The 26106-nt window shown below is 40.5% G+C and overlaps 1 protein-coding gene across 3 annotated transcripts in view; it reads left to right on the forward strand.

The window, feature by feature from the left end:
* TOM1L2 (target of myb1 like 2 membrane trafficking protein) overlaps positions 1–26106 on the forward strand; it is a 152265-nt gene that overhangs the window by 115659 nt on the left and 10500 nt on the right. For 2 of the 3 annotated variants that reach the window (XM_020967302.2, XM_020967303.2), the window contains exons 8-12: positions 11172–11305; positions 15004–15052; positions 15733–15856; positions 17308–17425; positions 18909–18984. In XM_020967302.2, coding sequence (XP_020822961.1) covers positions 11172–11305; positions 15004–15052; positions 15733–15856; positions 17308–17425; positions 18909–18984 — 501 coding nt within the window. Of the gene's footprint in view, positions 1–11171; positions 11306–15003; positions 15053–15732; positions 15857–17307; positions 17426–18908; positions 18985–20984; positions 21051–26106 lie in introns of all 3 variants that reach the window. The other variant, XM_020967301.2, reaches the window with a different exon arrangement.

The following is a 26106-nucleotide window of genomic DNA, read 5'->3' on the forward strand; positions in this document are numbered from 1 at the left end:
CATTTAACTAAAACATCAAAACGATCAGTAAGGAAAGTCAGAAAAGTGCGAGAGAGACAAAAATACTAGATGAGCATGATTAAATGCTTCTCCTGTTGCATCTAGATTCTTGTTTGTCCTTTGTTGCAGGGGAGATAACTGCGTTTGTATATGCTAATCAATGAGTTAAAAAAATTGAAAGTCACTAGAGAATGCTTGAGTGGCAGGGCACGGTCTTGGGGCTCAGCTGAATAATTGATGCAAGGCGACAGTGACCCTTGGTGTTTTGGTGGAGTGGTTGGAATGCCCCATAGTGTGTTAGACAGAACAATGGTTTGGAGTCCTGGTTTAAATGTGTATTAGCTTGATGGCTCTGGGAAAATTATTTAACCTTTCTATGCCTTACTTTCCTCATTTGTAAAATGAAATAATACTGACACTACCTACCTTATAGGATTGTTGTAAGCAAAGTACTTTATACATCTTAAAGAATTCTACAAATATGAACTCTTATTATTACTATTATCATTAGCACAAATGGCAGGCCCATGAAAGAAGAGCAGATAGTAAACAAAACTTAACTAGGCTGGAAGGACTAGAGCTTTTATCCAGAGTGCTTGGCAACCAGGAATCTATTTTTCTCTGCTGGCAGGCCTGCCTGAGCTCCGTATCATTTTCCTTCCTCCAAGACCTTTTCTCCCACCTCCGTTCATGGCCAGTTGCCTCTGCTCTCTTGCTACGCCCTTATAGCCACTACTCTGCACGGTGGTCAGTCTGCTGACCTCCACAGGTGCTCAACCACAATAACATACTTGCCTCCTCGGAAGTCTAGGAAACATCCCTGCCTTCTCCTATCCCCACCATTTTCTGTACCTCTTGGGGTTTGGTAAGAGCCAGGGGTAGTCTATCTGTGCTACATCCCCAAGCCAGGGGTTCTTAAGAGCTCCTATACCATACTCTCTTGGGAAACAGATTTTTCCTCCCCCATCATACCTGCAGTAGACTATGAATTATTTGGACAAAAGCCGCTCATAACACGATGAAGGTGAAAGCTGGTATAAATCAGCTGATATAGCATCCTGAAGCCTTCTTGCACCCCACATGAGCTTCTTCCCGGCCTTGCCAGGGTCTGCTTCCTCCTCTAGCAGCAGCCTCCCCCTCCTGATTATGATTGGGGTTTCTGTTTCTCTGATATGGGGCCTGTCCTGGGATCTGTCCCCTCTCAGGGTTTTATGTCCTGTGATTTTAGTCCTCACTCTTACTTATCCCAGGAGCCAAGATTGATAGCTACAGCCTTGATAGTAAAAAGGGGATAAAATTTTGGAGGTAGGTTAGCAAAGAGAAAAAATCTAGTAGGGAGAGTCTGAAAGTAATGAAATTGTATTCTATTAGACCTATCCCTAGGTTATAGTTGGAGAGATCTCTGATCTCTCATCCCCAATCCAGATGGGCAGAGCTGGCCACAGTGGTGCCCTCCAGCCATTAAGAAAAAAATGTTTGGGGCGGCTAGGTGGCGCAGTGGGTATAGCACCAGCCCTGAAGTCAGGAGGACCTGAGTTCAAATGCGGCCTCAGACCAGATGCTTGACACTTACTAGCTGTGTGACCCTGGGCAAGTCACTTAACCCCAACTGCTTAAAAAAAAATGTTTAAGGGACTCCTGTGCCTGAAGTCATCATTGGAGAAGGGTACGCCTATTCTAGTGAAACAGGCATGGGTTCTGGAGTCAGAGGAGCTGAGTTCTAATTCCTCTCTGCTGCTTACTTGGGCAGGTCATTTAACTTCCCTTTGCTTCAGTTTCATCAGCTTTAAAATGAAGGAGCAGACCAGAAAACCTCAGAAGTCCCTTCTGGCTCTGAAGACTGAGTCTTTCGGCTCTCAATCTTTCCTCTCAATGAATTTGCCCTTATTCTGGCATCACTTGTCTCCATAGCTAACCTTGAACAGGTCCTCCCCACACCACCACTCTGATGGTCAGACCTTAGAATCCCTTTGGCCCTCAGATTTTCTCTTATTCTGCACTTTGAAATCTTCAACCCCAAATAATCTGCTTCATTTGGTTCTTCTTCCCCTGTTCCATGACTGCTGACAATCAGTGGAAAAAATAACAAAATCAAGCTGATGTCTTATTCTACACATTTGTGGTACATAAGCTCAGCTGGGCCCTCAGTACTGCTGGTGGTTTTTCAATCATATCTGACTCTTCATGATCCCATGGACCGCAGTGAATGTGAGTTGTGATTGTTGTTGGTTTGGTTTGGTTTTGGTTTTGGTTTTGTTTTTTGGCAAAGATACTGGAGTTGTTTGCCATTTACTTCTCCAGTGGATTAAGGCAAACAGAGGTTAAGTGATTTGCCCAGGATCACACAGCTAGTCAGTATCTGAGACCTGATTTGAACTCAGGTCTTCCTGACTCCAGTCCCACCGCTCTATTACACGACCTACTGCTAGACAATGCTTCTATTCTACCATATTGACTCCTTACCAGATTTCCCATAGTAACCATCCTAAATCTTGTTTTATTTCTTTTCACCACTAACTATCCCTAGACCACCCCTCCAGACTTCCCCCCCAACATATACACACACACACACATACTTAAAATAAAAGAACTAGCCTCATCCTCCACTGAGAAGATTGAGGCCATCCAACATGATCTCCCTCAACCCTCCTTCTTTCCTTGAAACTGCTTAGCAGCCAGCTCTCTCTTCTTTACTTCTGGTCATCAAAAAAAAAAAATACGTAGTCCTATTCCTCCCCAAGGCTGATCCCATGACTTGAGCCCTTGATCTTACTTCCTTTCACTTCCTCTCTCCTTTTTGCGGATGTTACTTAGCAGTCATTCTCTCTTATAAATATTTTTTTTCCCTGAAACAGTTGGGTTTAAGTGACTTCCCAGGGTCACACAGCTAGTAAGTGTCAAGTGTTTGGTCTGAGACTGAATTTGGACTCAGATCCTCCTGACTCCTGGCCCAGTGCTCTATCCACTGCACCACCTAGCTTCTCCTCTTATAAATCTTTAGGCTCTGTCTTGCCACTGACTCACAGAATTTAAGAGTTTCAAAGAAGGAGAATTTGGAACTCGAATTTTTTTTTAATGAATGTTAAAAATTTTTATATGTAATTGGAAAAAATGTTTGAAACGCTTTTTTGAAAAAAGTTGCAAGGCACCTGAGTAGCATGAAAAGATACCTGACAAAGTAGTTGTCCAACCTCTGCTAAAAACCTCCAAGGAGGAAGAACCCACCACCTCTTGAGGCAGCTTATTCTACATTTTGGAAAACTCTAATTGTTAGGAAGCTTTTCTGAGGTCAAGTCTAAATTGGCTTCATAACTTCTATCTATTGCTCTGAGTTCAGCCCTTTGGAGCCAAACAGAGCTCTTATTCCTCCTCCCCATGAGGGCTCTTCCAATATATGATGACCACCATCATGCTGTTGTTTCCCTTCCCTCTTCCCTTCCCCTTCCCTGAGCCTTCTTTAGGCCACACATGTCCAGTTCTTTCTCATGTAACAGGGACTACTAGATATTCCTCAGCTTATCAATATCCTTCTTAAACCATGGTGCCCCTTTTCTTTCCCTCTGCTAAACTCCTTCAGTTATTTATATTTCCTTATTACTTAATCTCTTCTCAAACCCTTGTAATCTAACCTCCATCACTACCATACTACTACCATACTGAAACTGCCCTCTCTAAATTCACCAGTAATCTCTTAATTGCTAGATCCAGTGGCCTTGTTTTCAGGCCTTATCCACCTACAACCTTTGACACTGTTGATCCACCCCGTTCTATTTTCTTCTCACTCAGCTTCAGAGATATTATACTCTTGTGGTTCTACTTTTGCCTCTCTAATTGCTCTTCTTCTATATCCTTTACTGGTTCCTCATCTCCTTCCCTACCGATGAATATGTGTGTTTCCCAAGAGTATGTCCCAGGCTTCTTCTAATCTCTCTCCACACTTTCCCCTTTGGCAATCTCATTCACTTCCATCTCTCAACTATTACAGTAGCCTCCCAAAAGGTCTTACCACCTTCATTCTTTCCTGTCTCCAGTTTATCCTTCATACCGCTGTTAGGACAGTCTTTCTTATCTAGTGATCTGATTATGTCACTTCTCAAAAATTCCGATCCTAGTGTCTCCCTTGAGCGAGGATCATTGTGAGATGAAAGGAAATGAAATGAAATGATGGATATGGAAACAATTGGCAGAGCATCAAGTATTAAATTCAAATATCTTCTAAAGCAGCTCTCTGCTCAATGCAAACACCCAGCCCTGAGGATATGAAAAACAGGGAGCCCTCAAACCCTTAGTGATGATTGAAGAAGTGATAGCAAAATCAGGAGGTCTAGTTTTGGTCTCAGAGAAAAAAAGAAAACACATTTTTATCCTTTCAGTAGTGTGGGCTGTGGGATTACAGTATGAAATGGTGTATAAACTGTTTGACTGGCAGTCAGATGTGGACCCTTTGCCAAGCGGGGGACTTTGGTTCAGATTGTTCTTTAATACAAAGAAGGGTTCGACATGGGAAGAAGTATGTTGAGGAACTAGTCTGATGTTAAAATAAATAAAAGTTAATGGGCGGGGCAATCAGGCAACAAACATTTATTAAGCACTTAATACGTGCCAGGTACTACACTAAGCGCTGAGGATATTTTTTTTAAAAAGGGTAAAAACAGTCCAGGCCCTCAAGAAACATAAATTCTAATAAACAAAGATACATAACTGGGTGTACAAAAGTACACACACACACACACACACACACACACACACACAGAGAGTAGATAGATGGTAATCTAAGGAGGAAACAACACTAGCATCTGAGGAGCCTGCGGAAAGAAAGTCTATAGAGAGTGGAACTTGAAGTGAGTCTTGAAGGAAGCCAGGGAATCCAGGATGTGAAAGTAAAGGGGTAGAACGTTTCAGGCTGGGGGCCAGTCAGAACCCAGCCATGTAGGTGAGAGGTGGAGGGTTGTTTTTGAAGAACTGCAAGTAGGCCAGTACAGCCGGGTCACCAAATGCGCCCAGGGGGATTAGAAAGGTAACTAGAAGCCAGGTTATGAAAAGCTTTAAATGCAAGAGAGAGGGATTTGTTTCATTTTACAGGTAACAGGGAGTTGCTGGGGCTCGTGAGCAGGGGATAACATGGTCAAACTTATGCTTCAGAAAAATCACCATGGTAGCTGTGTAGAGAATGAGTTGTGTTGGGGAAAAACTTGAGGGAGGGAGACCAGTCAGAATGTTATTCCAATTGAAGCATACTTTTTATATTTTATTTTTCTTGAGGTTTTTTTGTCTGTCTTCTTTTACAGCATGACTATTATGATTATGTTTTGCATAACTACCAAAAAAAAAAGAGAATGTTATTCTAATATAGTCCAGACTAGAGGTGACAAGGGCCTAAACCAGCAGGGTATGGCTAATGTGAGTGAAGAATAGGAGACTTAAATGAAATGTTGTTAAGGTAGAAACAACAAAATTTGGCAATATATTATGTTTGTGGGGTGAGTGAGAGTGAGGAGTGAAGGTTGAAACTGAGGTTATGGACATGGGTGCCTGGGAGGATGCCCTCAACAGTACTAGGAAAGTTAGGAAGAAGGGAGAGTTTGGGGAGAAAGATAATGAGTTCTGTTTTGAACATGTTAAGTTTCAGGGCCCATGGGACATCTAGTTCAAGATGTCCTAGAGACATTTGGTGATGCATGGCAGTAGCTCAGGAGAGAGACTAGAACGTGAAATATAGATCTGTGAGTCATTTGGATAGAGATGCTCATTGAACTCATGGAAGTTGAGGAGATCACCAAGTGAGAAAGTAGAGAAAGAAAAGAGGGCACAGGGCAGAATTTTGGGTCACCTGCTGTTAATGGGCATGATAGCAGAGAGATCAAGAAAGATAAAGAAGGAGAAAAAAATCATTGGAGATGATTTCAAAGAATCATCAGAAGATTTCTATGAAGTGATGCAGTGTAAAGTGAGCAGAACCATAATAATTTGTACAGTAACATTAAAGAAAAAATAATATAAAGAAAAACACTGGCAGAGCCAAGGTGGCAGAGTAGCAGGAAACAGTACATCCCAGCTTTTCCCAAAACTCCAAACATCTCAAAAATGTTCTAGACTGAATCTTAATAAGGAAATTCAAGGAAAAAAATCACTTGTCCAGCACAGAAAACAGGTCTGTAGACATTGGGATTGGGCCAAGTCCAGTTCCCAGCACCCAGGGAGAGGCTGTATACCAGAGCAAGAGAAGGTCCCAAACCTATTCTGGGTACCCCCAGAACTATATTTGGGGTATTGCAATAGGAAGCACTAACTACCCAGTTCTAGGTTAGAGATTAAGGAAGGAGCTTGCATGGGGGGGGGTGGCATTCCCAGGTAGGGAATTCCTGGACAATGTACCAAAAAAGGAGCAAGTTCTGAAGCAAGCAGTTGTTGTATGGCTCAGATCGTAGGAGTAGAGCAGAGTCTCAGTTCCACCTTGTAACACAATCTGAAGCCTACAGATGAATAGCCAGAGCAGAAATCCTGGACCAAAGAGAAGCCCACAGTTTTGTGTCTCTGGATTGTTAGAGCTTCCCAACTAGCTGATAGTGGCTGAATCAATCAGCAGAGTAGTAGTGCTCAGACCAAAAGCAAGGTCAGTAACTTGCAGAGCCCAGACCACAGGGACAGCAATCAGATGTTGCTCTGGATCATACTGCTTTACGAGGACTAAAAGCATGCAGCTCCCCAGTTTAAGCTGTCACCGAGAACGTAGAATAACAACACTCAAATATACCGGCAGCAGCAGCAGGACCAGACCAGACCTTTCCTCCATAAGTACACAGAGCCCAGTTCTAACCTCAAGTTCTAAATCAGAAACTAGGCTGGCAGAATAATAAAACAAAAAAAGAACTCCTCCGTAAAAAGCTATTGTGACGTCAAGGGACGCTCAAGGCACAAACCGGAAGAAAAGAATGACTCCAAAACAGTTATAAGCAAAGCTTCCAAGAAAAACACAACTTGGGCACAAATGCAACTAAAATTCATAGAAGAGAATAAAGCAGAGGTTATGGAAAAGAAAGAGGAGCTTTGGAAGAAAGAGTCAGAAAGGGGTTAACAACATGGCTCAAGATGTACAAAACTTTGCCCAAGCAACAAACTCCCAGAAAATTAGATTGAACCAAATAGAAGCCAGTGACTCCATGAGACAATAAGAAGTATTAAAAACAAATCAAAAGACTGAAAGCAGAGAAGAAAATGTAGAATATCTCATAGCAAAAACAACTGACCTTGAAAACAAATAGAAGAAAAAAATGTTAAGCATCACCAGACTATCTAAATGGCATGACCAAAAAAAGTCTAGACATCGTATTTCAGGATATCTTAAAAGAAAACTGCCAAGATTTTCTTAGAACCAGAAGGCAAAGTAGACAAAGAAAGAATCCATTGTCACCTCCTGAAGGAAACCACAAAGTGGAAACTCCCAGGAACATCATAGCCAAAATCCAGAACGTCCAGGTCAAAGAAAAAAAAATAGTGCTAGCAGCCAAAAAGAGAGTCCAAGGCCCAAGGAGCTGCAGTCAGAATTACACACAAGTTAGCAGTTTCCATTATGAAGGAACACGGGGCTTATAATAGGATATTCCAGAAGGCAAAGAATATCAGCTTCCAGTCAAGGATAACTTACTCAGCCAAACTAAGTATGATACTGCTGGGGGATGAAATAGAGAGCTTAGAAGCATTCCTGATAAAAACAATATAGGCATGTAGAAACTTTGAAGTTCAAACACAGAGATTAAAAGAAACATAAGGGGCAGCTAGATGGCCCAGTGGAAAGAGCACCGGCCCTGGAGTCAGGAGGACCCGAGTTCAAATCCAGCCTCCAGCGCTTGACACTTACTAGCTGTGTGACCCTGGGCAAGTCACTTAACCCCATTGCCTAGCCAAAAAAAAAGAAAAAAGAAAGAAAGAAACATAAAATGGTAAGCACAACTGAATTGCTTACAGTCTAATATGGGAAAGATGATGTGTCCTTTCTGAACCCTGTCATTATCAGGGATCATTGAAGGCCTGGAACTGGTTCTTTTATGTATTGATGATGTGAAGAAAAGAATATGGAAAGAGAAGGGAAGAGAAATATATTAGGGGGGAAAGAAAAGGAAAGTTAAGAAAAAATTACCTCACATTATTAGGGTATACCAGTAGACCACGCAAACAAGGAAGAGAGGACGAGGAGGAATGACAGGTACTTTTACTTCACTCTCATCTCAACTGTTCAAAGGAGGGAAGAATATAGACACACAGTTGGGTACAGAAACATGTTTCACTCAAGGAAGTAGGTAAAGGGGGAGAAGAGAGAATTAGAAGGCAGCCATATACTCAAGGAGGGATTGTTTCTAAGCAAAATGAACTTTTTTTTAATTTTTAAGCAAGGCAATCAGGGTTAAGTGACTTGCCCAAGGTCACACAGCTAGTACATGTTGTCAGGTGTTTGGTCTGAGGCCGGATTTGAACTCAGGTCCTCCTGACTTCAGGGCCAGTGCTCCATCCACTGCACCACCTAGCTGCCCCCTCAAAATGAACTTTTAAGAATGTACAAAGATATAATTCCTTTTGAGGTAACAAAGAATGGGAATCTGAGGGTGTGCCCATCAATTGAGAAAAAGTTGAACAAGTTACAGCAATAAATGTGATCAAATAAGATTGTGCTCTAAGAAATAATACTACTAATAAATAATCGCTAACATTTACATAGTGCTTACTATGGGCCAGACACTGTGCTAAGTACTTTACAGTTATTATCTCATTTGATCCTCACAACAACCCTGGCAGGTAGGTGCTATTATGATTCCCATTTTGCAGCTGAGGAAACTGAGGCAGATAGTGGTTAAGGTAAGTAAGAACTATAATCTATGCAATGGAAAATTATAATTCCAGAGGACTGATGATGAAGCATGCTACCTACCCACCTCTTGACAGATAATATACTGAAAATAAAGAATAAGTTGTACAATTTTTTAACACATTGGCTGTGTAGGAATTTGTTTTGTTTTACTATGCTTATTTGTTATAAAGGTTTTGTTTTTATTTTTTCTGTCCCTCAGGGGCAGAATATGAGAAGGGATAGAATAGCCAAAAAGGAAAAAAAAAAAGGAAGAAAGAAAAGGAAAGGGAGTCATTAGATTAACATCTTTTTTGAAAATATAGAGAAGAGAATATGAAGAAGGCCAGAAAGAAACACAGATAAATGGGATAGGCTTTGAAAGCTACAAATTTAATTTATTATGTGCTTGAAAAGCAAGCTATACATAACAGAGATCTGTTGTTTCATATACAATCTTCTTTTTCTGTTCTATGTATATAGAAATAACTGCTCTTTTTGTTTGGTTTTTGTTAATTTTGGAATAAAAAAAATTTTTTAAGAAAGAAAAAGCTATTGAATTTGGTAATTAAGATATTATTGTTATATTCCGAGGAGGTCATTGGTAAAAAGAAAGGCGCCATATACACCAAATGTTTATAGCAGCACTTTTTGTGATAGCAAAGAATAATAAACAAAGTAGATGGCCATTGATTGAATAATGGCTAAAAAAAAACTGTAATACATGAATGTAATAGAATATTCCTGTACTATAAGAAATGGCAATATTATGAATATTGTGAGAAACGTGGAAAGACTTATGATGAACTGAAATTAAGTAAGCAAAATGAACTGAGCAGAGCCAGGAAAACTATATGTGTATGTATATATGTGTATATGTGTGTGTACATATATAAATATATATGCACACATACATATATTACAACAATGTAAGTGGAAAGAACAATAACAATAGAATAATTGAAAATTAATGTTGCAAAATTACAAAGAACATGCTTGGTCCCAAAGAAAATACCTTTGCAGAGGCCAAAGTTAAGAGGGAAAGGGAGAGTAGTATCTATGGGGATGAAACATGAAACATTACATAAATTGTCAGATTTTTAAAATGAATTCATCAGTTTTGCCATTTTTTCTTTTTTTTTCTTTTAAAAAAATGACTATAAGGGTAGGACTTCCTGATGGTGAGGGGGTTGGAAGAAGGTTATGGGGGCAAACTTGGATAATATAAAAACCAAAGATATTGATAATTTTTTAAGAGATTATTGTTAACTTTAGTAAGGAGTAAGGGATGCAAGAGTAGAGTATAATATAGTTAATTTGGTTTTTTCAAGGGGTTAGGAAAGAGAAGGAAGGCGAGTATAGCCAGTATAGATGATAGCCTGAGAAGGAATTGAGGGGTAGAGACAATGGGGGTCACGGTGAAAAGGAAGAATGGGGGTAGGAATCATGAGGCATAGGGAAGGCTATAATAGTAAAAGGTTATGATTAGAAAGAGGAATGTTTTGGGGTGATGTTAAGGTCAGTAGCAAGTAGGAAGTAGATGGCCTGTACCTGACATCTGACTAGAAGCTGGTATGATTGTCTTATTGCTTCTTAGAACATTCCACCATATCCACTATGGTTGAGTGTGTGTGTGAGAAGGGGGAAATAAAGTACATTGGGAGTCACGGGGACTGTCTCTGTCACAGACAGTCTCTACTTCTTGCCATGTTACAATTCACTGTTTGTATTATTGTTGTTCAGTCACTTCCATCATGTCCAACTCTTTGTGGTTTTCTTTGGCACAGATTCTGGAGTGGTTTGCCATTTCCTTCTCTAGCTTATTTTACAGATGAGGAAACTGAGGCAAACAAGGTTAAGTGATTTGCCCAGGGTCACACAGCTGATAAGTGTCTGTGAGTCCAGATTTGAACTCAGGAAGATGAGTGTTCCTGACTCCAGGCCTGGCACTCTATCCACTGCACCACCTAGCTGCCTATGTGTATATTGGTCCTTTAACAAAGACTTTCATTTCTCATAATCTCAACCTAATCAATCATCAGTTTTCATTTTTGTGACATACACAAAAATTGAAGACCAACAGTATAAATCCAGGATATAGTGTATGTGCAATGAAGTTTTTTGCTTATAGTGGATACACTTTTAAAACATCTTCAGGAATGCCTTGTATCTAAAAGCATTGATAAGTGAAAAGCACATTAATAATACTTTTGGCAGGCTGATGAATTTCTTTTTTAGTGTCAGAAATCTATCTGTAAAGTAGATAGGTTGCTATAAAAATGTTTTATCTAAATTCTGTAATGGTAACTATTAGGTATTACCCATTCCTTAGGAACTGAACAGGACCTGTAGAGCTATGCAGCAGAGAATTGTGGAACTCATCTCCAGGGTTTCTAATGAAGAGGTCACCGAGGAATTGCTGCATGTGAATGATGACTTAAATAACGTCTTCCTCAGATATGAGAGGTGGGAACTTTTTTTTCCCTCTGAAAAGATTGTTGGCATAATATCTTAGGGATTTTCTCATAAACAAAGGGGGAGAGAGATTAGAAATGGAAAATACTCATTAGAGATGCTAATTTGTCACCAGATGACAGGTGAAATGCATCTTATTCTCCTGGGAATTGAGCCATAGGAAATTGATATGCAGAATTAGTATTTGCCCTTTATACATGCCATTAGGTTTCTGTTGATTTTTCTCCCTCTTTTTCCCTTTCCATCTGGCTCTTTTTTTCTCCCCGTGCCCTTCCCCCACCCCACCCTACCCCACCCTAGGTTTAGGGAGTTGGGTAGGACACAGGGCTTTTGTAATTTCTAAGTCCCCCTCTTACGTATTGAACCTTTTAAAAGCTTGAGAAGGATAAAAAAAATCACTGCTGAGAAAAAGGATTGACTTTTAAATTGTCTAGAATGTCTGGACACTGAGCCATTGAGAGTAATAAAATTCTGCCTTTGGAAAAGAAAGGGAAAGGAAGGGAAGGGTAAAGAAAAGGAAAGAAAAGAGAACCTAAGCCCATGAGATGCAGTCATTTTGTTGGTTGCTTCTGCTTAACTCTTTCTTTGTTATAAGGAAGAAGGGGTAGGAAGTTATCAGGAAATAGTTATGTGAAAAACAAAATACATTGATAAAACAATTTTTTTTTCTTAAGAAGAAAAGAAAGTCCATACACCATTTTCTGCTTTCTTATGTCTACCTAACATAGCTGAATACTAGCAACAAATTAGGAATGACCCTTTTCTCACTTAAAGGTCTCACTTGGAAAGAGTAAGAAAACAAAAAACAAAAATCTTATAATTCGCAAACATAGGTTAGATAGAAAATACAGTGTCAAGTACTGTTGTCTTAACCTTTCTGACTTGTCTGTTGCCTCTTAAAATCCTAAAAATTGTGAAATAGAAGAAATCTTAGCTGTCATCTAGTTTTGGGGTCCAGTGAATGTGGATGGATTTTGGGGATCTGTAAATTTTGGAGGAAAACTCCACTTTTGTTTTCACTAACCTTTGGTTGCCTTTGTAATCCTTTGCACTTTATTGGTACATTAAAACATGATTCTGAGAAGGGATCCATAGACTTCCCCAGGCTGCCAGAGGGAACTGTGCCGCAAAAAAAGGTTGAGAACCCTGCTTTAGTTCAACCCATTCATTTTCCAGGCGAGGAAATTAAAACACTAAGAAGTTACATAATATGCTCAAGGTCTTGTAGCCATCCAGTGGAAATCAACAAGCAATAGTCGGAATGAGAGCCATCGTGATGCAGTAGAATGAGTACTGAATTTGCTGCTGAAAGCCTTGGATTCAAATCTTACTGCTGTCACTTACTACCTATGTGACCTGTGGTGGTTGAATCATTTTTCAGTTGCGTCCAGCTCTTCGTGACACCATTTGGGGTCTTCTTGGCGAAGATACTAGAATGGTTTGCCATTTCCTTCTCCCGCTCATTTTCTAGATGAGGAAACTGAGGCAAACAGGGTTCAGTGACTTGCTCAGGATCACACAGCTAGTAAGCGTCTGAGGCCAGATTTAAACTCAGGAAGATGAGTCTTCCTGACTCCAGGCCTGGCACTCTAGTCACTGTGCCACCTAGCTGCTCATCTTTGTGACCTAAGGCAAGTCATTAAATTTCGCTTGGCCTCACTTTCTTTATTTTTAAAATGAATGGATTGGACTAGCTGACCTCCCTTCCAGCTCCAAATCTGTGATCCAGGACCAGCACCCATATCTCCAGTACAGTGCTCTTCTCATCATACCATGTTTTAGTACTTTATAACCCATTAATTATCAATCAAGTAACTTGGTGGTACTATTCTTATTACTACTACTATTATTATCAGCAGTAACAACAATTATAATAATATACTGCAAGCCTGGTAGATGCTCAGTAAATATTAATTGATTGTGATAATTCCATACATTTACCTAAGTACCTGCCTGAGTGAATTTTGGTAGCTGTTGTTTTTATAAATCTGTTCCCAGCATTCCAGTGTATTGGTAGGGAATGGCGGAGCTTCGAGTATGCTTTTCATTCCCAGTTTACAGATAAAGAAATCACCATACTTAGTGTTTGAAGGCCATCAGTAGTAGAACCTACCATGTACTTAGTAAGTACTTCATAAAGGTTTGTCAACTTGAAGCACAGGAACAAATTCTAGGTATCAGGAATCCCCAATCTAGATGGAAATGCTTGAGATGGCAACTCTCTGCACAGGACACCAAGTGGTTTCCTTTTCTCTATTATTGTCCTGTGCATCCTAACCTATTCGGTCCCCTTCTGTAGCATATGACACAAGAGTATTAATACCAGAGCGTCAGTTTAAAATCTACCTCATTGTCGTATTTCATTTTTGTGACTCCATCAGAGATTGAGGCCACATTGCACTAAAAGAATTATCCCACCTAGATTTTGTTTTTTAAATATTTCTTTTTTTCCTCACTAAGAGTATATAAGAACAGATATCCAGTGTAAGAAATTATCCAGACCTTGACATTTCTATTCTTTCCTGTAAAAATCAAGATTGAAAGCACAACATGAGTTTTCTGACATTGATAAGTGTAGGAGGGAAGTCACAACAGGCTAATAACAGACCAACTCTAAAATAACCCAAGGAGGCCTCTTTCTCCCCAGAAGCAAGCCCCAGAGAGCTGTGAGGGGAAAGGAAAAGTAGGTGGAGAGGCACAGAAAAGTCTGGTGCAGAGCTTTTAGCTACTAAATTTCTTCTTTGTTTTCTGTTCAACTATAGATTCTTACACACACACACACACACACACACACACACACACACACACATACACACACACACACACACACACTCTACATCTTATGAATACCTTAGCATGAGAATGGTTTGATTGTGCCTCAGAACAGGTATGGTTCTATAGCCAACCAGAGCCCAGGCGATCCCAGGCAGCTGGTCAGGAATGACAGCTTCCTGTCAGGACAACCCAGTAGCTGCTCCCTGGCTTTCATGGACCATTTCAGGAGATAGAGGTCCCAGAGGTCTCTGTCTCATCTTTGTGGTCCCACCTGTTTCCTCAGAGAGGTAGATAAAGTGGCCCACTTACCACCAGCCAAATAATTAAAGGCCCCTGTCTTTATCCAATACCTTTCTCATTGAACTTGGGGGGAAGGGGCAGGGCAGTACATATCATAAGCATTAACTAATTATTCTTGACAAGAGTCCTGTGAAATAGCTACGGAGCCCAAGATTATTACCTTCGTTTTGTAGATAGGATGCCAAGGTACCCTCAGGTCCCAGGGGGAGGTGATGGAGGCTGCCAAGGCTGGTGTGTCTGTAGTCTGATGGTGTCTGTGGAATGGTGGGTATTGCTCATAATGAGCTAATTTTACACACCACCCTGTGATACATATACACCCAAAAATACCCTGCCTTGATGGTGTGAGATGAAAGTCAGAGAATCTGCATCTGTTTTCTCTGGATGCCTCCTTGCTGCCTCCCTCCCCCACCTCTGGGAAGGCCTGTGTAAATGTGTGCTTGTGTTCCCTAATGAGCTCCCTAAAGAGACGGGGGCTCCTGCCCTCTGCAGGTAATGCTAGGATCCCTCCTGTCTCCCAGACAACTAAGATTCCCCTCGCACCTGAACAGCTTAGCAGTTTGCTGAGTTTGATCCCTCTCCCTATTCTTTTTTTTCCCCCTCACCCCTACCAGGTTCGAACGGTACAGGTCAGGTCGTTCTGCTCAAAATACCAGTAACGGAGTAAGTATCATTTCAGAATCCTATATGTGGAAGAGGGCTGGTTCTACCTCCCTTGGTAGATCCCATCTTGGTGATGTCCTCCTTCTCCCACCCCCTGGTCTCTGGTATTTGCACTTAAAGGTGTTTTGGGTCAGTGAAGAGCATAAGCCCAAGTTGCCAGTATTATTGGGGAGAACCATAGTTGGAGATTTATTTAATGAATTGTAAGCAGAAAGAAATCATTTGGAAGAAGAAAGGTGGTGTGAGATAGGGAGGAGTAGCATAGAAGGCAAAGGCAAGCTGTTCCAAAATTTGAGGGTGTGATCCCATTATGCCAACAAAGTCTCATTGATGGAAAACCTCTAGCTTCTTTTTACACTTACCTAGTTCCTGCTGTAGGCAACCTTTCAGTAGTGGTATACCCTTTTTGTTCTTGTGTGATTAGGAATAGAGAATTTCTGGTGTGTGCTGACTACACTAAGCAGTATATGCTGATTCTCAGGGGGACAATGAGGGGATAGTAATAACAGCTACCAGCCTGGAAGCCATTAAAAATCAGAAGACTGTTGAAAATTGGAAAGTGGCATGCGTGCTGCAGGTTACCATCTCCTATTCTAGTTTGTAATGACCTTGCTTGTTTTTTTACTATGCAGCAAGAAATGTGGGACAAGGAGCTCACTGCCTCTCTCATGTTCTGACAGGTCCTGAATGAAGTAACTGAAGATAATTTAATAGATCTTGGTCCTGGTTCTCCAGCTGTAGTGAGTCCAATGGTGGGTAACACAGCACCACCATCTTCTCTTTCCTCACAGCTAGCTGGCCTGGGTAAGTATTGTGTTTAATGTCTTTCTCTCTGTGAATTTCCTTAGTCCCATCATACCCCGTTAGAGGCCATATTCTCCACTGAATTTATGCTAGGCAGAGTTCTAAATATCTCCCCACCTTTTCTTTCCAGTTAGAAGAGTGTGGGAATAATTATTTTCCTGAATTCATGGTAGAGTTTGTTTTTTGCTGTATTTGTGACCTACCTGTTTGTTCCTCACCAGTTCCATAGCAACTTTCCAAATCTTCTGTTTTTTTTAAGAGAATCATCTTTAAAAGTTTAATTATATTGCAGCTAACCCAAAATTTAAATAAGCCACTAAATCCTATGATTTATTTATCATAAAACCGTGAGAATGGTTGCTACTGTTATATGTATAATGTGTGTGTGTGTGTGTGTGTGTGTGTGTGTGTATATGTATAATGGTAAGTTCAGTTATGATTGTAACAAAGGGAGCATGCTTGGATTTGCCCTTCCTGGGAGGCAGTATAAAGCATGTGTAGATATTTCCTGCCTGGTTCCAGCAGTCCAGCACGGGGAAGTTTAGGAGCCAGTTTCCAGCCATTGTAATTTATAGGTTGCTACTATGTCATGACAAAAAGTCTTCTTTTAATTGGCTGTAGAGGCAAAAAAAGTGGCTAACACCAAAGAAATTGGGGCTTCATGTGTTCATGGATACACAGTGGCTGGGTGAGAAATAGGGCAGCTGCCTTTCTCTCTCTCCCTCCCCCTCTTTTCCCCAAAACTGAAAATAGCCCTCATCACATGAAGCTGTCAAGAAAAAGAAACTGAGAGATTGTACGTACACTCAGTTCCCACTCAGCCACTCCTGCAGCCAATAAAAAGACTTTTCATCATCACCTACTACCAACCCCTGAGTCATCCTGGCTGGCAATTGGCTCCCAGGTTCAATCCCGGTTGGATTGAAAGTAGGCAAAGAATATCCATGCATGCTCTGTAAAATCCACCAAGAACAAATCTGAGCACACTTCCACTGTTAAATAATTAATAGCAGATAAAAAGAAGTGCCTACGATCTTTTATTACCTCAGTTTCTTTTTCACCTTTGTCACATGACCTTTTTTTTTTACGTTTGACATTAGACAAGTCACATAGTTTTTGTGGCCTCAGTGTCCTGATCTGTAAAATGAAGGGTATGGACTAAGTCCCTTCCAGCTCTAAATCCTGTGATCCTTCTTGCTGGTCTTTCCCTCCTCTTGCTTCTGTAAATTAACTCTTTGCCACTCACTTACGGATTGAGGGTTAAAATACATTTATCTTCATTCAGACCCCATATCCCCATCCCTGCAGCTTGTTCCCTGCTTACTGAGCATTTTAGAAGTGAAACAGGAAGTGCTTGAATCTGTAGTATAAAATGTTCACCTTAACCCATTTTGCTGTCTTGGAGAAAAGTGGTATGTCTGTGACCAGCATTTCATTATTGTCATCTTTAGATTTGGGGACAGATAGTGTCAGTGGAACCCTCAGCTCTCTCCAGCATTGTAACCCCCAAGATGACTTTGATATGTTTGCCCAGACAAGAGGAAACTCCTTGGCTGAACAGCGTAAGACGTAAGTGGGGGCTTTTTTGTGGCACTCTAAAGAAATTGGGAGCAAGAGTAATTGACTCAGCCTTGGGTAAAAGCCAACGCAAGGGAGCTTCTATTCATGAGGACCAGCACTTACTACCCAGAGCTTTAAAATGTGGGACTGAAGATCTGGCGTCTGATGAGGATGTTGAATGAAATTCCCTTTCCCTGCAGTGGGGGAGTTGTTTGGTAGCAGTGTGTTTTTTCCTATCTGTCACAAACAGGGACTTTTCTTTTTTTTTCACCACTAAATCACTGTTCAAAATAAAGCATGCACCCCATGCCCTGCCCTTGGAGATTGTACGAAGCAGAGTGGGTTACCGTATAAATTGGAACTGCGCAAAAAAAAAAAGTTTTACATGCAGTTACATAGACTTTGGTGAAGAAACTCCCCCTCCCAAACACCAGCATAATTGGGGTTAGAGATTTAAAAGCTGTGATGTCGCTTCTACGAAAAGCATTTTCGTGGATTCTTTCACGCTTTTTGGCTTTTTATTTTGCTTTGGCTTTTTGGCTTTTTGTCAAGATTTATTGCAAGTAGAAACAATTCCTCATGCCATCTCTGTTTTCCCCTCAGGGACACTGCTGCCCTTTGCTTGTTAAGGAGCCCTGAGTCCTATTTTCAGCCACCTTCTTTGTCCCTTTTGATCGTAAACAAACTTGAGCAAGTAGATGGCACACTGGATAGAGTGCTCAGACCGGAGTTCAAATCTTACCTTAGATAACACCTGTGTGACACTGGGCAAGTCACGTGACCTTTCTCAGCCTGTTTCCTCATCTACCTCACAGAGTTATTATGAAGACCGAATAAGATAATGCATGTAAAGCACTTTGGAATCTTTAAAGCACTATATAAATGTTGGCTATGGACATATTCCAGAGTTCTAAAGACAAAACAGTAATCCATCTCCCTCCTTTTGGCAGCTTCACTGGAACAAAGTGTTTATGTAAATGAGAAAAGAAAAACTGGGGTAGGAGGGAGGGGAGAAGAGACTGTCCTTCATATTCATAGGTGTAATGGTTCCAGAGCCCCATTATTCATAAGCCTTTTTTTCTTATACCTGCAGTTGTGGTTTCTTTATCTTTAATAATAATTAGCATGACTTTGACTTTCCACATAAACCGAGTCTGAGCTATATTTCATAGCACTGAATTTAGACGTTCTGTTATCGAGCCTCTGAAGCATCCTAGTGAGATCAGGGTATGATATCTTCAGATGAGGAAAAAAAAAAGTATCAGGAAATTAAGACTCAAGCCACGGTTAGAACCTAACTCTCCTAATTCCTGTCAAACATCAGTGAGGCAGCATGATCCCTTAGCTTCTTCCCAAACAGAGCCAGTGGGTAGACTTTCTTACATATTCAGGAAAGGGGCTTCATTCCAAATTGTTCAGAGTAGAAACTGACCACAGATCCCTCCATCATCAGTAGCTTGAACTAAAACTACTTGTTCTGCTTTGTTTCCAGAGTCACTTATGAGGATCCACAAGCAGTGGGAGGACTGGCCTCTGCATTAGATGTTCGAAAACAGAACACTGAAGTGGTAGGTTTTTAAACCTGTTTCCCCTGTGTGGAAAGGAGACCTTTGAAAACAAAGTTCCCCAGAAGAAAAGAATTATTGAGTAAATCCAGCTAGATAAAGGGAGAGCCTATCTTGGCATTGAACAGGGTCCTAGTTATAGGGCCTTCACTGGACTGCAGGAAAGAGCCGTAGCCCTATTAATGGGGCACAGCTGTGCTTCTCCCTTAGCATTTGGCCTCCAGCTTGTACTGTTCTGATACTTTGCCCTTCAGGGAGAGAAAAATCCAATGATAGAGGTTAGTTAGAAATCCTATATTTATTTGAGGAGAGAAATGCTCACGAGGAAGGGAGGGTTTCTTTATATACTGTGTAGTTGGCACTGTTAGCATGACTCTGAAGAAGTAGTGAGCTTGTTTGAGGTAGCCATCTTGAGACATTTAAGTTTTTTAAGATCTTGGAACATAAAAGGAAGAAGAGTTCGGTAAGTAGATGGTCATGACTGTTTACAGAATTGAAGGGAGTAATTCCCAGGAAATTAAATTTCTAATAGAATTTGGGAAAGTCCTTGTTTGTAAGTATCACTGCCACCCACTCCCGTCCCCTCACCATGTGACTTCCTACAAGGGATCAGATAACGTTGAGAAAAATGAAAAGAGGTGAGTGATATTTTGTAATTCTTTGTATCACAAGCTAGAACTGGAAGTTTTTAGACTATTTCAGATAACCAGAAGAGAAAGGTTAGTCAGGGCTTTTCTCTAGGCTTTTCTGCCTGTTTACCATTCCCCATCTACTCCTGTTAGAGCTGAGGGGCTTCAGGATGTATGTGGGTGTTGGGGTGAGGTTGGGAGTGGGGGTACATCTTGGTAGGAAACCTTCCCACAGAGCCAGTCTATATTCAACCAGCCTAGTGTAGTCTAGGTCCATTCACTTTAAAGGAAGGGTCAAAAAGGGCACTAGCCTCCTTACTTATTATAACAGATCACCATTTCTTAACCTTGAATTTCATCTAAGTGAATTCCCAGGCATACCACATAGTAACTTTCCATTCAGTTTTGCCTCCTGCAGAAAAATAAAACCAATAACAATAGCGTAGAACTCACCAGTAGGATGTTTGGTGAATCAGAGCAATGTTCCTCTCAATGTCAGCCACTAGGGAGCATTGCAGAGCTAGTCCAACATCTGCCTGTAGGACCTCGGTCTGTTTCCTAATAACTCTGGGCTTAGCTTTCCCTATAAGGTTAGTGAACTGCAATAGCCCTGTACAGGTTGGCTGACCCCAAGCATTATCAATATCACAATCCCTTTTTTTTTCTTTTTGATAAATGAAATATAGAAACCCAGGAATGTCCAGCTATTTTTTAATTGAGCTAGTGTGGGAAAACTAATACTCAGAGGAGAAGAACCCACCTAGCTTTTGAATCACAATGTTACCATCCAGGAAGAAATGCTTTCTTTTCTTATGGTAGTCACCCTGGCCCACGTTGAGTTAATATCCTTGCTAATATCAGCAGTGCTAGGAACAAGTGTTTTCTGTCATTCACACTGGTATAAATGATCCTCTGTTCCCAGTGTTTATCAGTTCAGAAGACTTTGAGCCTATGTAAGGTGACTGGTCAAAGTGTTCCAATTGTAGTAGATTTGGTGGATTTAATGAACTTTCTCCTGCTTAGGTTAGTGGCTTGCATCACCCCACTGTTTTCAGAAGTCCTAATGACTCTTATCATCTTATCAAATGATAGTATTTTTAATTTCTTAATGTCTATATTGCTTGATTGGAAGAAGCCAAGGACTGGCTTTGATGATGCCTTAATATTGAGAGTTTCTTTTTGGTCACTAAACCCTTTTTCTCTTTTACAGAGGGGCTAAGGGAAACGTTGTGGGTTTTCATGGTTTTTTTAAATTGAATAAACAAGTGAATATGATCAGTAGCTTTTCTTTCACTGTTGATACGCTATTAACTTTTTTGTCACAAGTATTGCTGTGATTTCTTTCTTTCTGGGACATTTCTTTTCTCCGCCCAGAGGAGAGGTAAAGGTGGGAACTCTGACATGGAGCCAATAGACAAGTGGCTAATTACACAAGGAATGGTGAGATATCACCAGCAAAAGCAAAACCCCCTACTGTCCACCCCACCCCAACCCCCCCATCCCTGCCTTTGTAATAATCATCTTCTGTTTACCTTCCCTAGCCTACTGAACCTTTGTGAATCAGACAGTACAAGGTTACTTTTGAGAGCCAAATTTCTACTTTTGTTATAATCTTCTTCAACTAGACTTCCAGCCTTAGGAAAACACCTGAAGTGCTTTTCTGCTGCTATTTATGCTGTCTTTAATGATTTTTAAAATAAGCTTGGGATGGGCAATGAATCCCTTTCTTCCTTTTACTGTCTTGATAGCCACATGCAGTATCTGCTTTTCCAGGATAAGCACAAGTTTTACTGGTGATTTAGTTCTGGGAGGTGATACTTTTTAAGGAACTAGCTCAAAGCAAGTCAGTCAACAAAGAACATTTATGTTGCACATGCATTTTGAAATCCTGGAATCGAGATGAGGTCTCTTTCCTTTTTAGGTGTCCTTGGTTCTTAGGACTAAATAGATATTGACTTATAAAACGTAAATTATTTGCTTTCTACCCATGGCTTCCATTATATTTGACTTTGGGGTAGCCATTTTACATCTAGTCATCAATACTTATTGAATTCCTGCTACATACAAAACACCGTTTTAGGCAAGTTTGGGTGTGGAAATAGGGAAGCTGACACAGATATTGGAAAACTAGGAAAGCATGATCCCTGAATTCATAGGGCTGAAAGTCTTGGGGGAGGGAGGAAGAAGAGGTTAAAAACAGTACCTGTGAGGACACAAAAAAGATAGTGCTAAAACTCTATACATGAAATGTCGAAGGGACATACGACAATTGGAGGTAAATTGGGTTTAAATTAGCATGATTCGGGGCAGCTAGATGGCGCAGTGGATTGAGCACTGGCTGTGGATTCAGGAGGACCTGAGTTCAAATCTGACCTGAGACACAATACTTACTTAACTGTGTGACCCTGGGCAAGTCACTTAACCCCATTGCCTAGCCAAAATAAAAATAAATAAATAATTAAATGGATTTGCATGATTTTCTTTACCTTTGAGGGTTTTATCCCTCTTGAGTATTGAAAAGATTAGCTCCTACTCCATTCAGCTCATTGGAACCTCTAAACTAGGCTTGGTGGGTGAATAGAGGTTTTAGGGATAGTGAGAATACTCAGCAGCAGTCTAAGAGCAGGCACATTTAGGAATCCTTAAGTGGCTAGTATTTTTTTCTAATTGTCCTTGAAGACCCCTAAAATATAAACCAGTGTAAGCTTCCCAGGCCATGTGAGAGAAATTTTGGGGGGTAGAACCAGGGAACCCCAAGTGTATTGAAACAACCTACATACTCATTTGATCCAATTCTTCTACCTATCCCTCTCTCTCTCTCTCTCTCTCTCTCTCTCTCTCTCTCTCTCTCACACACACACACACACACACACACACACACACACACATACTCTCCTTTTCTCTCTCTCTCTCTCTCCTCTTTCTCTCTCTCTCTCTCTCTCTCTCTCTCTCTCTCTCTCTCTCTCTCTCTCTCTCCCTCCTCCTCTCTCTCTCTTTCCCTCTCTCTGTCTCAATAGTGGAAGAGGGAAAGGTCAGGAATTTCCTAATCCCATGATTTCTTTGTGACTCCATAGAGCTGTCCTTTGGCTAGAATGGAAGAATCCACTCCCTTTCCCCACTTTATCCTTACTCTCTTGCCTTGTGGTCATCAATCCTGTAAAAAAGGATACTGCAGCCTTCCTATAGACAGCCCTGCTGGCTGAGTGACCTGGAGCCAACATCAGCCTCCATGGACACAGGCTGCTTCCTTGCTGTCTAAATGTGGTAGAGTTCTCTAATCTCCCCACGCCCCTTAAGACAAAACCAAACTAACAGTTACTTTTGACCTGGTGTCTCTTCTGCCTGACTGTAGTTTTTGTTATTGTTTTTAACAATATGTATGAAATGCTTTGCCACTATTTACAATAGAATGGAAAACCCCAGTCTTTCTAAATCTCCATAGTGCAAGTTCTTTATTTGGTAACTTTTTGTACTATTGAGTGAGAGCAGGAGGAAGAACTGTTACAACCCTAGCTATGAGTTGGTGCTGGGGGTTAGGAAGGAATTTTACTCTCTTTTAAAATGGCACCAGAGTTATAGAAATTGCAGAATTAAATAAAATCCTTTGATCTCAGAAGTTGATAAATAACAGGTATATTCCCACTCACTAGTTCCCATATAACTTTTCCTTTGCAATTTACTTCTCTCTCCTTCCCATTTTAGTCCTTTGTCTTCATCCAATTGGAAAAAAAAAAGATTTCTTGAATATTCAGCCTTGTTGTGAAAGGCACTTTGGAGGAGATGGATCTATGAGATACAGCTCCCTATAATTGAACCTACCATCTAGTTGGGCAGATAAGACATAAGCTTGAAAGAAAGTTAAAAAGCAATTTTAGAAGAGGTGTTCCCAGGCTAGGCATGATTAATTGTGAAAGGGATGGTACAGACAAATAAGTGCTATTGGAGTCCAAAGAAAGAGAGTTCTGTAGGTCAGAGTGATCAGGAACGCTTCACAGAGGAAGGGGGATTTGAGTCAGGCCTTCAGAGATTGATCTGTTTATTTTCTTTGGTTTGTTTTTATTGTCTTTGTCATTGGGCCAGCCAGACACATAGATAAAAAGTAAAATCTAGGCCTTTGTACATATATCAAGAGTCTGTGATTTTGTTAGTGTGAGTACTCTTTTGATTGGTAATCTGAGTAATTTAGTAGATGGTCTTCAAGAATTGCCTTGACTTAAAAAAACCTCATCATCTTGCACACAACATAATCAGATGAACCTTTCCAAATTTGGCTACGCCCATCCTCCAGCAACTTATATCCAGATCTGAACAGGACCTGTTCTCTTTCTGCCTTGGTAGAACATGCTGGAATTATATTGTCCCACTGACACAGACTTTGAGAACCCAAGATCACCTCAGTGAGGCAGTTAGAGTAACACTTTAGTGAAGGGGTCCTCTGGACACAGTCTAAAATAAAATGAATGCAATCCTGTTTTTTTCCTAACTCATTTCCTAACCCATTCTAGTAATGGCAGCGCTTAGTTTGAATGGAGCACACAATCCCAGAAGCCTAGAATAGAGTTAGAAAGGATATTAGAAATCATCTAATCCAACTGCCTTATTCTACAACTGAGGAAACTGAGGCTCAGAGAAGTGTTGCAAGTCCACGTGGACAGTGCAGATGGGCAGAATTAAGACTGGAACCCACCTCAAGGACTCTAAGTATGCTGCTCTTTCTACTACCATCTAGTAGATGGTAATTGTTTAAACTAAGTTAATTGTTAAGTTAAGACATCGGAGCATTCACTTTAGAAAAGAAACCCTAAAAATGCTGGGCTCAAGAATGTAAAATTAGCAGCAATGAAGAGAGTCCTTTTCTGACTCAAAGTAAGGAAAAACTTAAAATCATAGCTGTCCCCAAATAGAGTGAACTTTGTCTTCAACTCAAAACTAAATGACCACTTATCAGAGCAGTTAAAGAGGGATTCTTGTTCTCATACAGATTGGATTAGAGTCGAGGAATTGTGGTGTAGTGGATAGACTTAGAGTCAGAAAGGCCTGGATCCAAACCCCGTCTCTGATATTTACTAGCTGTGTTACTGTGGGCAAGTTGCTTGGCCTCTCTGGGGCCTAGTTTCCTTACCTATAAAATGGGTTTAATAATATTTATAATACTTATCTCATGAGGTATTATGAAGCTTAAATGAGATAATGTATGTAAAATGCTTTACAAATCTTAAAACACTGTATAATTGTCAGTTGTCATTATTATCATCATTATTATTATGACCCCTGCAATCCCTTCCAATTCTGCTGTGCAGTGTTTTCCTGGCCTGTTAGTTCCTGGAGAATAGAACTGCTTCCATTCCTCATCCTCAGTTTTCTTTGAGTTATGTTTTTACAACACTCACAAGGAGAGAAAACTTCTTTCCCTTCCTGAGTTCAAATCTGGCATCAGACACTTACTAGCTGTGTGACCTCGCGTAAATCACTTAACCCTGTGTGCCTCAGTTTTCTCATCTGTAAAATGAGCTGGAAAACAAAATGGCAAACCACTCCAGTATCTTTGCCAAGAAGACCCCAAATGGGGTCATGGAATGTCAGACATGCCTGAAAAATGATTGAACAACAAAAAGAGTGTTGGAGAGGAATTCACAGAAAAGTGAGGAGCATCTGAATACACATCTGAACTGTGGAAATAACATCTGAAAAAACTATATATCCTAACAAACACTTTTTTATCTTGGAGAAGACACTGTTGTAAGACGATAATGATTCTATAAATCTTGATGGCTTATGAGGCATCTTTCTCTGAAACAACTCTGTGAGTTGAGGGAGGGAGTGCAAATATCATTATTCCCACTATATACAGATAGCTATATAGAGACACACTAAAATACACAGATTAAGTGACTTGCCCAGGGCCACAGAGCTAATAAATGATGGAACAGGGACTCAAATCTAGGTCTTTTACCTCCAGGTTCTGGGCCTTTTCCACTATACTATCCAGCTAGGTATGAAAAAGGTATAAAAATATGATGTAGATATACATTACTTCCTAAGCTATATCTGTATCTCTTTTCCCATTTGAGATGATTCTTTACTTTCAAAGCAATAATTTTTGAGTATCAGCATTTTATAAACTCCCAGAGGCTGAACATCCTCATTTTAAAATGTAAAAACTGGTAAAAACTTATGTATGCACATGTATATGTGAAAGAAAGGTACACATTTATCAACCAACTAGAAATTAGCATACTTTGCTTATGTAGACATTACATTCAGCCTAATGATTGTTGCCCACATTAAGGGCTCTTAGCACATCATATCAGGTTTTTAGGCCTGGAGAAGTGATTAAATTATACTTATGCTTTTCCTGCTTTGTTCCCGGGACTCATTGTTGAGAGGTTTTTTGATCTGTTTGGTTTTTGTTTGTTTTAAGATTTTCAGTGGGAGAGAGAGGTTTGACCATTCCGTCTGCTTAAGTTCTCAGGCAGTTAAATAAACCATTAGGTTG

Source organism: Phascolarctos cinereus, unplaced genomic scaffold (assembly GCF_003287225.1).
Source record: "Phascolarctos cinereus isolate Bilbo 61053 unplaced genomic scaffold, phaCin_HiC Scaffold_4;HRSCAF=312, whole genome shotgun sequence".
Lineage (NCBI taxonomy): Eukaryota > Metazoa > Chordata > Mammalia > Diprotodontia > Phascolarctidae > Phascolarctos > Phascolarctos cinereus.